The following is a 16,898-nucleotide window of genomic DNA, read 5'->3' as shown; positions in this document are numbered from 1 at the left end:
TCCATGTTCTCCTACTCCCCTATCTTGAAGATTTTCTCCCTATCCTAAACTACCATTACTATACCACTGTTTCTCTGACTCCCTTCACAGCCAAATTTCTTCAACAAGCTGTCCACACTTTCACTTTCTCACTTCCCAGTCACTATGCAACTCAAACTTATCTAGTTTCTGCTCCTACCTCATCACTGAAACTGCTATTGCCAAAGTCACCAATGATTTCCATGTTGCCAAATCCAGTGGAAATGAATCAGAATTTTGATACTGTTGATCATTCCCTCTTCCTTGAAACATGCCAGCCTCTTGGAATTCATTATACTGCTCTGTAGGGGAGCAAAATTTGGCACCCCAAAATGTGTCTCTTTGGCATGTGGATTATTTTAGGCTGATTATTTTTAAGAAACAGAAGGCTCGTTTTTTTTGGTTTTTTTTTTGTTTGTTTGTTTGTTTTTTTTGCCTTCCTGCTAACTGCCTAAAAGAATTTAGATAGAGGACCTGCTCCAGAAAGGGAGCTATTACCATAGATAACTATAGTATAATATGAACTAGGTGTGGCAGCCAGAGAGGATCCTAGCAAAATCTGTTTGTTAAAATTTCTCTCCATATCCCATTGTTTTTGTACGGCCCAGAAAACATTTGTTGACCCAACATTTATTCTTTTTCATCTACCTGTCAATTATCTTCTTCCCTTTGAAGTCCCAGACTCCTACCACATTTCTCCGTAGCTCTGAATGGCATATAAGCCTCAATTGTCTGACTATCTATAGGCCTCAAATTCTTTATGGAGCCTCTGTATGTATATAATTAAATTTTATTTCTCCTGTTAATTTGTCTCATGTCAATTTAATTTAGACCAGCCAAAAGAATTTTGAAAAGTAAAGAAAAACTTTTCCTCCCAACAGCACTCTCCTGCTTTTCTTCATACTTCTCAGGTCTCTCTGATAATCTTTTAAATGCTTATGGTCCTCTACAGTTTATTCCAGTCCTTTCTTTTTTTATTCTTCTTGGTTGAAATCATGATTTCAATTATCATCTTTATATTGATGGTTCCTAACCTTTTATATCCAGCCAGACCTTTTCCCTGAGCTCCAGACCCATAGATTTATATATAACTGGCTACTAGTTATATATAAACTATATATAACTGCCTACTAGTCATCTGTACCTTGATGGTCCATAAGCACTTCAAACAGCCTATCCCAAAATCATTCATCTTCCCCTGCCAAACCTGCCCTTCCTCTCATTGTCCCACCTCACTGAATAGAAGGTGAATAACATGAAATCTCTGCCTTATTTAACACCAACAGAAGTATATCTTGATAACACAACCCAAGTTGCAAAAATCACTACACAGGACCTGAAGTGCCACCGGTGCTTTTCATACATTTTTTTTTAATTCTGTAGAAACTAGTTTTAATAAGAAGAATTCAGATCCTGGTTTGATGCACAAAAACAGAACTATCAACTTTATTTCATATTTGTAAGTAAACATGACAAAAATAAGAACAAATTTTTGTCCTTCTAAAATGCTCCATCGGGTTGAGATGACTGGGACAGTCTCTTCTGCTTGGAATGGTTTGTATTCTTCTCAGTGGGAAAATAATGCTACAGGAGAAAAGTAAAGTAGAGTTAAACAACTCGAAAGGACTAGTATACATACATCACACTTTGTTAGAACAGGAAATGACTGCAACAGAGTTCTCAAACTGTATTCAATGTTATGTTTAACTTATGTATTTTCAGTTTGCCAGTGTACTATCTGTGAGGTGTAAAGACAAAATACACTGTGGCAAATACAATGAAAATTTCTGAATAACAAAGTGAACTTCCATGCCCCAGTAAATAGCACACAGAGATTGTTTTGTTAGTCTATTTATGTCATATATGTGTGTCTGTGTGTGCATACATATGCACATGCATGTGCTGCATTAAACTTATACAAAGCAGTAATATATAGGTATGTATAATCATATACATGTATGATTATTATATATACTTATGTATTACCTTACATAAATCATTTTATATATATATATATATATATATATATATATATATATGTATATACAACTACCTTGTTGTAAGGATTTCAATTCTTTTTAGATAAGTCACATTTCCTATTCATCTAGTCCAAACTTCTCATTTTGCAGCTTGGTGAACTGAAGCCCAGGAAAGCTAAGGGAGTTGCTCAAGCTCCCATGGTACAAAATGACAGAATTGAGAGTAAAACGAGAGTCTCCTGACACTAAGATCAACAGTCTATTATTCCACTCCTCTCCTCTGCAACTGAGGCTAGAAATTAACAATTTAAATTTGAGTATTGTATTATAATTTTCAAAGCATCTTCACATACATTATATTGTTTAAGCTACACAAAAAATTTCAGCTGATGGTATCAAGTTGCTGATAGGTTAACTTACTTGCCCATGAAAATGCCACTAGTTAGTGGCCTGAGTCTCCTGACCCCCATTCCAATATTCTATTCCCCAAAGTATACCTCTTTTCTTACCAACCATTTTATTTTTAGTTGGATCTTCATAATTACTTTGGGAGGTGGAAACACAGGCCAAGCCTGGGGGATCTGTAAGCCTGAGGGCCAGGTAGTCCCTGGCGTATGATTCTGGGATCCACTCTCTCAATCACTTATGATACTGAATTATTTAAGTTTGAGAAACAGGGAGCTGAAACTAACAGCTAGAATCCAGGATTCAATTGCAGATCTGTCAGATTCCTGAACCTCCTTCCCCCGGATATGTACCATGGTCAATACATATGGGGAACTATAACCATTGTTATTTAGCAAAGGTATCTTTCATGGATCCTCAGAGTCAAAGCAAGAAGATTCCATTTGTTTCTTCTGAAGGGCTGAACCAAATAATGTTGTACCCAAACAACTTGGCACACTTCTTGCCCACCTTCCTGCATCCAAATATCCCTAGTGATAATATGGTTTCAGAACCTGATAATCCTGTGGTCTAAACATTTGTAGGGTAAAAAAATATATACATCATTGAACCAAGATGGTGGTAACAATAATCAAATATTAAACACTTCAATTTTATATCCTACCGCCAGTTACCTTTGTTCTCTCACTGCTTTCCACCACCTAAACTTTACTCATCTTCTGCTGCTGTCCCTAACATCTCAGCATCCTTCTTTAGTTTCTTTTTTTGTTTCTTCACACCCTTTACAATTTTGTTGACTTTCCTTCCTAAAGGATTGGCCCATTTGCTGTAAAATTAAAAGTTCAAAGTGAAACCTTGTTCCTCAACAGTGATAGAACAATAACAATGGTGGGTTATAAAAGAAAACAATGATGGGGTACAGGGAAAAGGCTAGTTACCCACATAACTCTTTTTACACATTCCCACCTGACTGCTTAACTCACCATATTCAGCAAATCTGATAGAAAACATTGTACCTGGCTCACTCATATTTATCACTGTCACCATTACTATCACTCTGTATAGCGTCATTTTGATCATTTGATCCTCCACAACAGGAATGCTGTCCTACCTTCCCTCTGCTGACATCAATGTTACTCACCCTTCAAGACCTAGCTTCTATGTTATTTGCCTAGGTAGCCTTCCCTTTTATTCCTAGCTTATAGGGATTCTTCCCTCCTACGAATATCAAAACTAAATAGTAATAGCTCATATTATATTATCTTCTACAACTTTACAAGTTTGCACTTTTACTCACTATTGCGATCATTTGGAATTCAATCTTGTACTTCCTTGAATTTGTACAGCCAGGGTTGGGGGTGCCGAGAGCTGATATATCACAGGCTAAGAACTTGGCCAGGTGTTTTACATACTTGATCTCACTTAATCCTCACAACAACCCTATAAGATGGATATTGTGTTTCCTGCTTTCCAAATAATTAAGCTGAGGCTTGGAGAAGTAAGATAATTCACCCAAGGTCACACACAGATAGTAAATGGAGATGCTAGCATTTGAACTAAGGTCTGTTTGACTCTAAAATGCACTCTTTCCATTAGACCACTGCAGCATTAGCAGATAATGACTAATAACAACAAGTGTGATAGACTTCTCCATGTGCCAAGACCTGTGTATAAGCACTTCATGTGCAGGATCTTATTTAATCTTCATGATGACCTGATGAGGCATTTCCATTTTTCAGGTGGGGAAACTGAGGCACTGAGAAGGGAAGTAACTTGCATGAGGTCATCAGAATGCTCTTTGGTGGTGCCAGGATTCAAATCCAGACCTTCCTAAATCTAAAAAACAATCTCTCATTCACTATGCAAACCTGTCCTTTTCTCCCCTCAGAGCTTGGAAATAACTTCAGGCTAGAGCTTTACCTTGTAACTTTATATATCCCAGAGAGCCTGGTACCCAATGAGGGTTCTGGAAATGTTAGTTGATATTTATAAGAGCTTCCACTTTCTTTTTTTAAAAGATTTTATTTTTAAGTAATCTCTACACCCAATGTGGGACTCGAACTTACAACCACAAGATCAAGAGGTGCATGCTGTATTGACTGAGGCAGCCAGGTGCCCCAAGAGCTTTCACTTTCTAAAGACCTAAGCACAAGCCAAGGAGAAAAACTAGAAAATGCTCAAAGCAAAAGTATGGATGGAAACCCAAAAGAGAAAGAAACATTTGCAAATGATATTACCAACAGGGAATGACAGATACATAGTCCTATCCTCAGCTCAAAGCTAGGTAGTGTACAGAAGAGGACACCTGGCTCCAGATGGTGCTACTTAGCTATACAGAGCAACCAGGTTCTTAGCATGTGGGGCCCAGAGATTGCTAAGCCTGCCCCTGAAATGATGACTTTGAAGGTAATATTCACTTTTCTCCCCTCAAATTGCATTACTAGGTTGTCACTGAGCTCTACTAGGTAAGAATAGATATGGAGCAAATAAATACTTTTTTCTAAATCATAAAAAAAATATCCAGGCATAAATGAAATAGTGGGTGAAGGCCAAAAATGTATTTATGATTTACCTATGGCCTTTTGGTAGAGCTATTAACTTCAGTATCAAAAAAATAATAATAGCTGAAACAACTCTGTAGCTCTCAGTCTCTTGGGGCCAGATGTGTTTCAGAATGCAGAATATTTGGGGTTTTAGAAAGGCAATATGACATGACATACTGAACATTACATGATACTCCCATGAAGTCTGGGGCAACATCTCATGATCAAACAGAGTAATATTTCTACAACAAAATATATGAATATTCATTTTAAGCATCAAGCAAGGACTAAAAATGTCTCAGGTCAGGTCAGGTCAGCTCAGGTTTTGCTGCCAAAAGATGAAAAAAGCTTTAGGTTTGCAGACCTTTTGGATTTCAGAATTTTAGATAAGAAATTGGGGACTTACACTTTTTTCTAATGTTGTGACTTCAATATATTTTATTTCACATAAATAAAGTGACTATGTTTTCTTTATACAAATATTTTATTTTAAATTTAATGGCCTAAATTTCACCTTAACTGACAAAGAAAAATGCAACACGACCTTATTATTTCAAAATGTACTGTACTAGTCTAGGTTGCAGAGAACTAGGTTTTAGGTTCAGCCTTCTAACATTTGTTACTGAGATCCAAAGTTAGATATTCTACTCAATATCTAATGAGAATGCCCAAGGGGTAAAGTAGGGTTGAAATGATTTGTCCAGAGTCCTAGAGGTGATTTTCTTCTTTTTATATAAAATGTCATACTGTGGCCAGCATACTCACACTTGAAATGTACAGATCGACTTATCTCATATGCATTCACTCATTAACACACTTGCTCATTCCTGAAACAAACACCATTCTAAATACTAGAGACATAAAAATGAATAATATATGGGTCCTGCCCTCAAGGAGCTTAAAATTTAGAATGGAAGAGAGATATATAAACTGATAATTGTATCACATTGAGATAATCTAAATAGAGGTAAGCAGAGATTGGTAGGAAACAAACAGGAAACAGATCGACCCAGTCTGGGGCGGAGGTTTGGGGTAAGCTTCCTAGAGGAGATGAACTTTAAGCATAGGCCTGCATTCAGAGTGGGGTGAGCCAGATAAATAAGAGTGGAGATGGGAAGATAATATAAGAGCATTTCAATCAGTGGGTGGTACATTGTATGAAAATATCAGAGTGGTGAAGAAGCATGTTCTTTGTAAACATCAAGCAGAGTGGTGTGGCTGGAAACACTAAGTGGAAACAATGGGAATTTCTTCTGATGCATATCTATATAGTTGTGAGATTTTTTTCTCTAAGAATTCCCAGGAACCTAGATCTAGAAACAGAAAAATGGTGTGGATTCAATTTTAATGAAACAAAGGAACTGGAAAGAATGGATTCATGTATCAGACAATAGAATCCAGGCTGGATAAAGAAATCAGACGATGCTAAAAGACAGAAAACCAGGGGAAAACAGAGAATTAAAGAACCTGGATGTCTCAATGAGAACAGGTGTAGCAAGAGTAAAAGAAGGGAAAAACCTAGAAGACAAAGCACCTATGGTCAAAGAATAGTTTGAGATTTGAAGTTTAAAATTTCAGACACTGAGGTTCAATTTTTTAATTTTTTTGTGGAATTTACCAATTTTGTGAGAGAGAGCATGTCAGGAGGGGCAGAGAGAGAGGAAGAGAGAGAGAATTACAAGCAGGCTCCACACTGTCAGTGCAAGGAGCCCAATGTGGTGCTCAAACCCATGAACTCGTGAGATCATGACCTGAGCCAAAATCAAGAGTCAGAAGCTTAACCGACTGCCACCCAGGCCCTCCTCAGAGGTTCAATTTTTGATGAATGACAAGATTCAGGATATGGGCATGAAAGTGGCTGGCCAATACAGAATACAGGAAAGATTACTCAGAATTGAGTACATCAGAGAACTCTGAAGCTATGGGCTTAGATGGCTCATAACATGGACAGCGAGGCTGCCCAGGGAGATGATCAGATAGAGAAGAAGAACACAACACCTAGCAAATTCCCAGACCAAAGTAGGAGCTCAATAAATGTTTGCAGAAAGAATGAATGTAAAAAGGATTGAAGTGGAGAGTCTAGTGTAGTTCTAAATGGACTATGTATCAGATTCGTTTGGGGTGCTTTAGAAAATACACATTTCAGGTCCAAATCCCCCACTTATTATATCAGATTCTCGTGAGTACAGCCTAGGAATCTATATTATTAAATATTTCCAAGGTTACTTCCATAGAACCCATCTACAGACTAGAATATGATAAATACTGGTAATAGGTTGGCTTTTCCATGTTTCTTAACAAACTCTAATTCATTGATATAAATACAAATTCTTTAAGACAGTTAAAGAACATAACATCAATTTTATAGACAAAAAATTTATCATTTGCAACATCAAAAAGATAGAAAATCCACCAAAACGACTGACTAGATTACTCCAATCATTATTTACTGAGTTGCCTACCAAACAGTCTTAGAGACCTATGGTTCTCAGACCTGAGTATACATAAGAATAACTTGTTGGGCTTGTTAAAACCCAAATCTTGGGGCTTTAACCCCAGAGTTCTGATTCAGTAGGTCTGGGGTAGGGCCTGAGAACATGTATTTCTGACATGCTCCCAGGGGATGATAGTGAGACTAGTACAGGGACCCCATTTGGGGAACCACAGCTCTAGACTCAAAGAAGTATGAAGCTTAGCCCCTTGTCCTCACAGAAGTTACAATTTAGCCAGAGAAAGAAAACTAATAACAGGAAACAAAGGATAATTATGTGTTAGACTATGTGGTTAAGAACACAAGTCCAGAAGGAGGCTAGGCTGGGAGAAAAGAGAAAAGTTGGGGTCAGGAGCCTTTGCAGAACACTTCATGGACGAGTTGGGGCAATTGCAATATGAAGGTAAAAAAAGAATTCAAATGAATGAAGAGGATGAAGAAGAACAATCCTAAGATTTGGGAGCAACGTGGGCAAAAGAACAGAGGCAAGAATAAAGCCTGGGGTATACCAAGAAAAACAAATATAGCTACCTGGATGGAGCAAAAGATACATGTAGTGTTATAAGAAATGGTATTGGAATTATAGAGTGAGTCTAAAATAGAAAACTTTGAAAGCCACAGCCCTTTGAGTGGGCTTGAAGCAACAAAATGCCATTGTGTTTTTATCTGCATTTCTTTTCTTCCTGTTTTCTATACTACAAAAAGCAAGGAACTCAGAAGATAGATTGTAATCCTTGCTCTATCATGTAATCTTGAGCAAGAGACCAAACTTCCCTGCACCTCTGTTTTGAAGGTCATATTAAGACAATGTATTTGAAAAATTTACATAAACCAGAAAAGGCCAACATGCTAATTGTTTTTACCTTTAACTTTTTTATGGAGTGTGACTTTTTACTTTGGGGATTTGTATATAGTCCTTATGAGACTATGTGCTCCTTGAGAGCAGAGTATGATCTGAATCACCATTTTGTCCTTCACACCACCTAACACAAGGTCTGGAATCCAGATATTCTTGAATGGATTAGAAGTTCCTGAATAATATAATGAAATGAAATAATATACTATCTTTTGAAGATGAATCTGGCAGGATATTACATAATAGATTAGAAGGAGAGTAGATTAGGAGTCCAGGCATATGTTCAAATTGGCTTGGCAAGTACCCGTACAAATTCCCTCCTTCTTAAGGGCAAAGTCATATATTCCTATCAAAGTACCAGGAACCTTCTCCGGGACTCAGTTCCTAGCCATCTTCCAAACCCTACTTGCAGTCCCATCCTAGTTACTTACAGTCTCTCTTGTATAAATTCTTTGGATTGAACACCTCATTCCAATGTCCTCTGCAGTTCTCAATCCTTTCTATGCCCTTGGATGCCAACTAGCCTTGTGTTATAGGACTGAACGCCTGTGTCCCTAAAACTCAACATATTTAAGGCCGAACTTCCAGTGTGTTTAAATTTGCAGATAAGGGGCTCTAAGGAAGTAATTAAGTTTAAATGAGGTCATAAGGGTGGGGCCCCAATCAGTACAATTAATGTCATTATAAAAACTGATTTTTCAGTTTTTTAAATTAAAAACAAGAGAGTTTACTCTTTCTCTCTCTCCTTCTCACATGCATCAAGGAAAGGCAATGTGAGTACACAGTGAGAAGATGGCCAACTGCAAACCAGGAAGAGAGTCCTCACCAGAAACCAAATCAGCTGGCACTGTGATCATGGACACATGATTTCTCACAGTGAGAAAATAAATGTCTATTGTTCAAGTTGCCTGGTCTCTGAAATTCTGTTATGGCAGCCCTAGAAGAATAATACACCTTGGTGGGGGGGGGGGGTTGTTGTTGTTTGTTTGTTTGTTTTTGCTCCTCTCCTAAAACCACTTACCCAGGACAGAAATTGACACCATAAGACCTGGACTAAGGTAACAATAAATGTAACAATAAATAAATTTAAGAAGAGGCAAATCTCAGACTCATTCCAAAGGAAACCAAAAAATTACAGGTAGACTAAGAGAACAGATTACATATTAAAAATAACGAAAAGGAAATAGTCACAGATGACTCTAAGGTTTCTAGCCTGGGAGACTAAAGAAATCACTGAAAGAAATGGACAGCTATCAAGGGGAGATGGTTTGAGAGAAAAAAAAAAGATGAATTTGCTTTTGTACATGTTGCATTTCATGAGGGCATTTGGAAATATGGAATAGGTAGAGGTAAGGATTTCAGGATTCAGATTTAAAAGACTCATTTCACCCAGAGAAGCCCAGAATATTATGATCAGAAAGGACCTTAGGGGCGCCTGGGTGGCTCTGTCAGTTGAGCGTCTGACTTCTGATTTGGGCTCAGGTCATGATCCCAGAGTCGTGGGATCAAGCCCTGCATAGGGCTCTGTGCTGAGCGTGGATCCTGCTTAAGATTCTCTCTCTCTCTCTCTCTCTCTCTCTGCCCCCCCACCCATAAATTTTTTTTAAACGCCAAAAAGAAAGAACCTTAGAAATTATCTAACTCAATTCTCTACCCTAATTTTATGAGAAAACCAATACCAAAAGAAGTTAACCTCAGTATAAAACTGGTAAAAAAGGCAGAACTAGAACATAGATTTTTTTTACATGTTCTTTCTGCTACATACCTGTAATATTCTCTGGTAGATGAGAATAAGACTTTGGGAAATAACCACAGTTGAGACAACAAAGAAAAGCAAACCGAGAAGAATCAGAATGGTAAAGGGAACAATGAAATCCAAGGAACGAAAGTTTCAAGAAGGGAGCAATCAACAGTGTTCTATGTGACCAAAAGGTCAAGTTGGATGGGAACTGAGAAAAGGCCACTGCATTTTGCATTGAGGTTATTAGTTACTTGGCAACAAAATGTTCTTTTTAATAGTACCTACTACTCCAGACTTCTCTTATGGGAACATTTCAGACATATAATCTGCATATAATGAGATTCTCTTATTATTTCAGTAACTAAATTACCTTGAACAGGGTCCAAGAAGAACTGGCTTTATGTGAGTTTAAAATCTATAGTGAGTCATGTTAGAGCAGGGTTCCAGTTTGCTCACATTCTCATCTGATCATATTTTATCAAAGTTCTTACAGACTAGCCATACTTTTAAAATTTACAGACTTTATTTCCTTTCTCTGAATTCACATGTATATAATCCTAGGAACTTCAAACCTTTCAGCAGTTGGCTAATTACTGCATAAAGCTTTTCAAAATAACATTACTAATTATGTTGTACAGTATAATGAAACACACAAACATGGAGATTTGAAAATGTGAATGCCTATTTTTAAAATTCAATGGGTGATGATTTTTAGGCAATCTTTGACACATTTATTCCCAATTCTTTACCTCCCATTCTAAAAAGTAAGTGGTATTAAGACTATCTGCATAATGAAAACCACATTATAATACAGAGAATCACGCAGCAGGATTTGTCTAAATGTAGAAATTTTCAGTAACAGCCATCTGGCAAGTAGCAACATTGAAAGTGTATGGGGGATGTGCTATTTACATCATCTGTGTATCAGATGATCTACAATCTTAAAAAAACATGGCTTTTTATTAGTTGAAAGAAAACATAGTTTTGTCATTTTCAGACTGAGTTCTGGATTTTTTCTTAATTCAAAGTTGCAAATCCAATCTGAGGAAGAAAGAAACACAAGAAAATGCACTCCATCTGAGTTTAATGGGCATGGTATTATAATATTTGAATTTTCCACCTTACCAAAGCTATGTACACACTCAAGTATCATATCACTATATAATACACAGATGTTTAACTGGTCTATGTATAAAGATTAAACTTTATCTAAAAACAGATAAAGATTAGAAACTAAATGTGGCACTTGAGACTACAATTATTGGCACTCTATTACTGTAACGGGAACAATTCAGCCACCACTCTTCTCTTCTCTCCCACTAGAGCCCCCTCCCCTGCTTCCTTTCATCCTCATCCACCTGATCTCCTCCTTCCTTCATCTCTATGTAAGTCTTAAGCCTGCCAGTGACACTGAAACCTAACGAGGTTTCTGATCCCTATTAATGAGAATAAAAATAGATCTTACATAACCTTGAAGACGTAATGAATTTCAAAACGCATCTTATATGCAAGTTTAATAAGGCTATTAGTAGAAAATTCTTAGAAAGCCTTTCTTTCACTAGTGCTGTCTGCTCTCTTCTGTACATGTGCAACCAATTCAAGCTGGCTTGAGTTCTCGGTGTACCTGGTTCACACCTCACCTGAACTTGAGTCAAGTAGAAGTAAACTAGAGATTACGTTACAGATTATTCCAGGGGCAAAGTTCAGCCACTTCTGCTTAGAAATGACAAGCAGTTAAGGGGTCTATAGTGAGGAGATTCCATCTGGATGTAATGAATTATGCGGGAGCCCCCCCCTCCAAATCTTGTCCTCCCTTCAAAACTCAGCTCAAATAGTACCTCCACCACAGAGCCCACTGTGCCCTCTCCCATTCATCCTGATCCCCACTGCCTCAAAACTTTGGTAAGTTATTGCCACCACTCTCTTAATCCTTAATTATATTCCATCATATGTTATTATTTAACATGTCATGCTTGGGGCTTATTTTAAGGTAGGTTTAAGCTCTTTGAAAGTAGGGCCTATGTCTCAGACATTTCTGTATCGTCCACAATGCCTAGCACAAGCAATAACTAAATATGCTCAACTGTAGAAAGCACGAATTAGACACCAAAAGAATAAAATGCATTTGGCTCTGGAAAGTGATTATCCTCTTCCCCCAAACTGCTTTCATTTCTCCCACCTGCTCATATTACTTCTCATGTTTCATCCCTCTAACCCTTGCCAGTTGTTAGCTCCTGAGGCGATCTGTGAATAAAACACACCGTCCAAATTGTAGGAGCTACGGAACGTCAAAACATCACTTGTTTTGGCTTACAACTGGAGGCCGAGAGGGGAGAGCTACAACATCTGAAGGAACGTATATTTAATGTAAAGGACAGGACCCAGCAGGAGGAGGAGCTTAATAGTTTCTTCCAATGCCTCAAGAGTTCTTCCAACAAACAGGCCCAGATCATGTTACTGCAGATCTGCTTCTGGCTTTTAGCCCCTAGTTAGTTGATTTAGATAAACAACTGTGTTTGGCTACCTCCTTTTCTTTTTTAAACCACTACATATTGATTTTACTGCTGCATCTATTTCCCTTTTATGAGTCATTTATTCTACCTACTGTAGTATTTTATCTATCTCTTTATTCTTGGAAATGAAGAACAGGAAGCAAGTTAAGGGGATAGTTCTAAAGAGATATCTCGACCCCAAAAAGAAAGGAGTGGTTAGCAGGCTTTGGCTTCCATTTAAGCTCCTTGTTTGGTATCAAGGATAGGGTCTTTATTCGAACACAATTATTCTCCTTGCCTCTAAAATCAGCTTACCAGGAAAATCTTGACAGTGCCCCATCCACCCTCACACACCCATTGTCACCGGAAATTAAGCTAAGCAGCAAGCACTAAGCACATACTCTGGGGTTGCAAAAAACAACCCAGGATGTCTGAAGAAACAAATAAATTTCAGAAATAAATAAATAAATTATAGAAAACCAAATTTTTGGTGTTCAATAAATACACAATTCACACTGTTCAAATCTCTCGAACAGTTTTTACTATATATAAAGAAGAAAATATATTATCAGGGAAGAATTCTTTGAAATTAATTTTAAAGAAAAATCCAGCGTACCTGAACATCCCTTTAAAACTCCTTGGCAGAGACACAGTGGAGGAGCCATAATGAAATTATTACACCAGGCCTATTATACCAGACATCTAGACTGCATGGCATAATCCTAGCCACCATTTGCTAGCAAATATTATTTCATTTTTGTTCATGGTTATCTTTTTTCTGAAATCAGACTCTGAAGAAGGAAGGGTAAAAAAATTCCACTCCTATTCTCAATTACTTGTGGGAACAAAGAAAATGCGAGAGGCCTAAGAACAGGGATTACACACTCAGTATACAAAACTAAGTGAAAACTGACAGAAGAACTGTCATATAGCAAATGGGAGGAGTTGAAAGGCTATGACTCTACTGTATCTTCAAAATGGTCTGAGAAAATGATGTGAGTGATGAGAAGTTTAAATTACTATAGGACTGCCTTCCAGGCTAGTCAATGCCATCCACTATATTTCTGTATTCGCTCAACCATTAATTTATTCAACAAAAATGTATTAGGCACCTTAACACATGACGCACTGTGCTATGGATTGAAAATACAGTGATGAATATAACACATTCATCAAACTCAAGGAAAAGGTACAAAAAAGAAAAAAAAGACTTAATGATCTTTATGGAAAATAAGGTAACTTGTGTATAGTCTCAATCTTCCTGTGAAATCTAACCAACGTTTTGGTAACTCAAATACCACTACTTTCTTATTAACTCAAATAAAAACACCAAAGATGCTTACTCTTCAACTGGTAGCTTTTCTTTACCAGAGAACTGAAGGAAATACTCTCAGGGTCATGCTAGTGCTGACCCTCCACTTGCGCAAACTTCAGAGTGAGTGTCTCCTTAAATTTTGTGCTCTGATTGCCTCACTCACACCACCCTGGTCCTGGTCCTGCTCTGTCTCCACACCCACCGTTCCAAGAGGTAGTGAGCTATTTTTTTAAAAAACTTTAGATGTATAGGGGCGCCTGGGTGGCTCAGTCAGTTGAACGTCCGACTTCAGCTCAGGTCATGATCTTACGGCTCGTGGGTTTGAGCCCCGCGTCGGGCTCTGTGCTGACAGCTCGGAGCCTGGAGCCTGCCTCAGATTCTGTGTCTCCCTCTCTCTCTGCCCCTCCCCTACTCACACTCTGTCTCTCTCTCTCTCTCTCTCTCTCAAAATAAAAATAAACATTAAATTTTTAAAAAATTAAAAAAAAAAAACCTTAGAGGTATCACGCTGACAGGCCACAGGGATTTTATATAAGATGCTAAGAAGAAACATGATGCAAATTGGTTTGAAGAGAGACCAAAGCTTTTAAGACCCAATGGTAGATGACCATTTACTAGATGGTGATAACACTTCTAGGAACCTTTCTGATTTGCAGTTAATAACCACTTCCACTCACAGGCTCCCAGATCACTAATGTATTTTTCCTTCCAAGAGGATGTCTAAATTTATGGAAAAAGAAAATAACATGTATTTAAAAATATTATGGTAACTTGGGGCGCCTGAGTGGCTCAGTCGGTTAAGTGTCCGACTTCACCTCAGGTCACGATCTCACAGCTCGTGGGATCGAGCCACGCATCGGGCTCTGTGCTGACAACCCAGAGCCTGGAGTCTGTTTTGGATTCTGTATCTCCTCTCTCTCTTCCCCTTCCCTGCTCGCTCACGCTCACTCTTTCTCTCTCTCAGAATAATAAATAAACATTAAAAAAAATTTAAAAATATTATGGTAACTCTATTTTATGTTTTTCCTAAGCTACCTTCTTTTAAACAAAAGGGACCCAAACATAATCCCCGTGTTTCTAGTGCATATGAATAAATGTGTCTACACAGAAATATCCAAATACACTCAGCAATCAGCAAATAAAAGTTTATGTTTGCCTACCTCCTCCGCCAAAGAGAGCAGCAAAAAATGGGCACACATCCCAGGATGATCATGCCGATCACACCAAGCCCAAACATCCGGAACATCTGTGTAGGCTCTGTTGGTTTAATTATATTCTGTTACTTTTATGACTTAAGCAAGAGAAGAAAATCTGAGCTCTTTCATAAAGCCTTTATAAACAACTATCAGTGAATGAAGCAAAAAAGAGAAGTATTCTTATATGACAGGTAAATATCTTTGCTACTCTATCAGTAGCAGGAGTTTATGAAATCTTGAAATACAACTAAAAGCTACACTTGAAATACATGCCTCCCTAAGGAAGCCTTAACAAAATGATCCTACTGTTTTTCTTAACAGACTATTATGACTCATACTATATATTTCTTCCTATGGCCAAAGTGTGTTTTTTTTCTTGGCCATATGTTATACATCCTAGGGCACTCAAGGAGGGAATTAAACTACGAATAGTTGACTTGTTAAAGGAATGGCTTCTTAAATGTTTACTTCAAATTATAGAACATTAAATAAGAAATCAAGACTTTGCAGGTGAATAAGCATATTTTATTCTTATATTCATTTGGAAATGCATTCTAATATGATTGGGGAATTATAAGTCACGGTACAATTTTTCCCTCCACAAAGGCTGAATGTTTCTTCACACATAATATAAAGACTAAACTGATGAATGAATTATAAACACCATGTGACAGTGCTGAAACTGTAATACTGTATTCATGATCAGGTTTCAGTTTCCATTATTAATACTAGATGTTCAACAAAGACCTGTAAATTGAATAGGGACTATATTAACCTAAGACATTGTTTTGCATGCATCCTTTTTGTAGTATTTGTTAGTGTTTAATCATATCTAATATGTCCATCATGGGACCAACTGGTAATATGTCCCCACAATCCAAATGCAGGAGCAAAAACAGATGGTCTAGTTCTCAAAACTTTTTAAAGAAAAAACAAATCTTAAGAACCTGATTCAAAAACAATAGAACAAAGAGAAACTAATAAACAAACCTTAACAAGGAACATGCAAGTCTATCGTTACATACTTCGAACGTTATGTTTGAAGACAAGATAAATGGGAAGAATTCTACTCAAGTAGGAAGAAAAGGTGAGAAGAGAAAAATAAGCTAAGGCATGCTCAACTGGTATCTTCTTCCAAGCACTGAAGGTTAGATCTCACAGAGCCTGGAATCTCTGGAACAAGACAGAGATCGACTAAAGCAAAAGAAAAGAGGAGACTAATTTTGAACTGCCAAAGTCATATCAAAGGCTAAGCCGAAACTGTTGATGAATTGAGGCCTGCCCACCTCTGGACTTTTACAGACAGTGTTGCTCGAGGGCTGGGATCCCCCTTTAGGTGTTAAGCTAAGAGATCCAAATTTAAACTTATGCCATTGTGACCTATTTCTTCAATTTTTAAAAACATAAATATAATTAAGAGGATGAACTTACTATCCTTTAATGGGACAAAACAGTTGATGTTACTGATCTTGAAGGATGAGTAACAGCATTTATATCCCAAACATTCAGTCTTGTTGTAATCTTGCTGCTCATTGCAAGCCTTCACCACCTGATTCTGCTTTGGAATGCATGCTTTTACCAACAAAATCCAAGAAAAATAATTCAGTATGGTTAATAAGCACTTTCCTTAATTAAATAATTACTGCAAGACAAAAAAGAAAAATATTCAAACTGGTGCGTTTAAATGTTTTTCAATGTTTTATCATTTATTTTTGAGAGAGAGAGAGAGAGAGAGAGAGAGAGAGAAACACAGAGACAGAGCATGAGCTGGGGAGGGGCAGAGAGAGAGGGAGACAGAATCCGAAGTGGGCTGCAGTCTCTGAGCTGTCAGCACAGAGCCTGATGCAGGGCTTGAACTGCAA

The 16,898-nt window shown here is 37.6% G+C and overlaps 1 protein-coding gene across 1 annotated transcript in view; it reads right to left on the bottom strand.

The window, feature by feature from the left end:
• Positions 1-1,435: 1,435 nt before the first annotated feature.
• The window catches only part of FMR1NB (FMR1 neighbor), a 34,052-nt gene continuing 18,589 nt past the window's right edge, over positions 1,436-16,898 (bottom strand). Inside the window, exons 3-6 of the mRNA XM_049644412.1 lie at positions 16,468-16,608; positions 15,001-15,097; positions 3,077-3,228; positions 1,436-1,602 (exon numbers count right to left, since the gene is read on the bottom strand). Coding sequence (XP_049500369.1) covers positions 3,111-3,228; positions 15,001-15,097; positions 16,468-16,608 — 356 coding nt within the window. The 3' untranslated portion in view covers positions 1,436-1,602; positions 3,077-3,110. The remainder of the gene's footprint in view (positions 1,603-3,076; positions 3,229-15,000; positions 15,098-16,467; positions 16,609-16,898) is intronic.

This window comes from Panthera uncia, chromosome X (genome assembly GCF_023721935.1).
Source record: "Panthera uncia isolate 11264 chromosome X, Puncia_PCG_1.0, whole genome shotgun sequence".
Lineage (NCBI taxonomy): Eukaryota > Metazoa > Chordata > Mammalia > Carnivora > Felidae > Panthera > Panthera uncia.
This window is presented reverse-complemented; position numbering and strand designations above follow the sequence as displayed.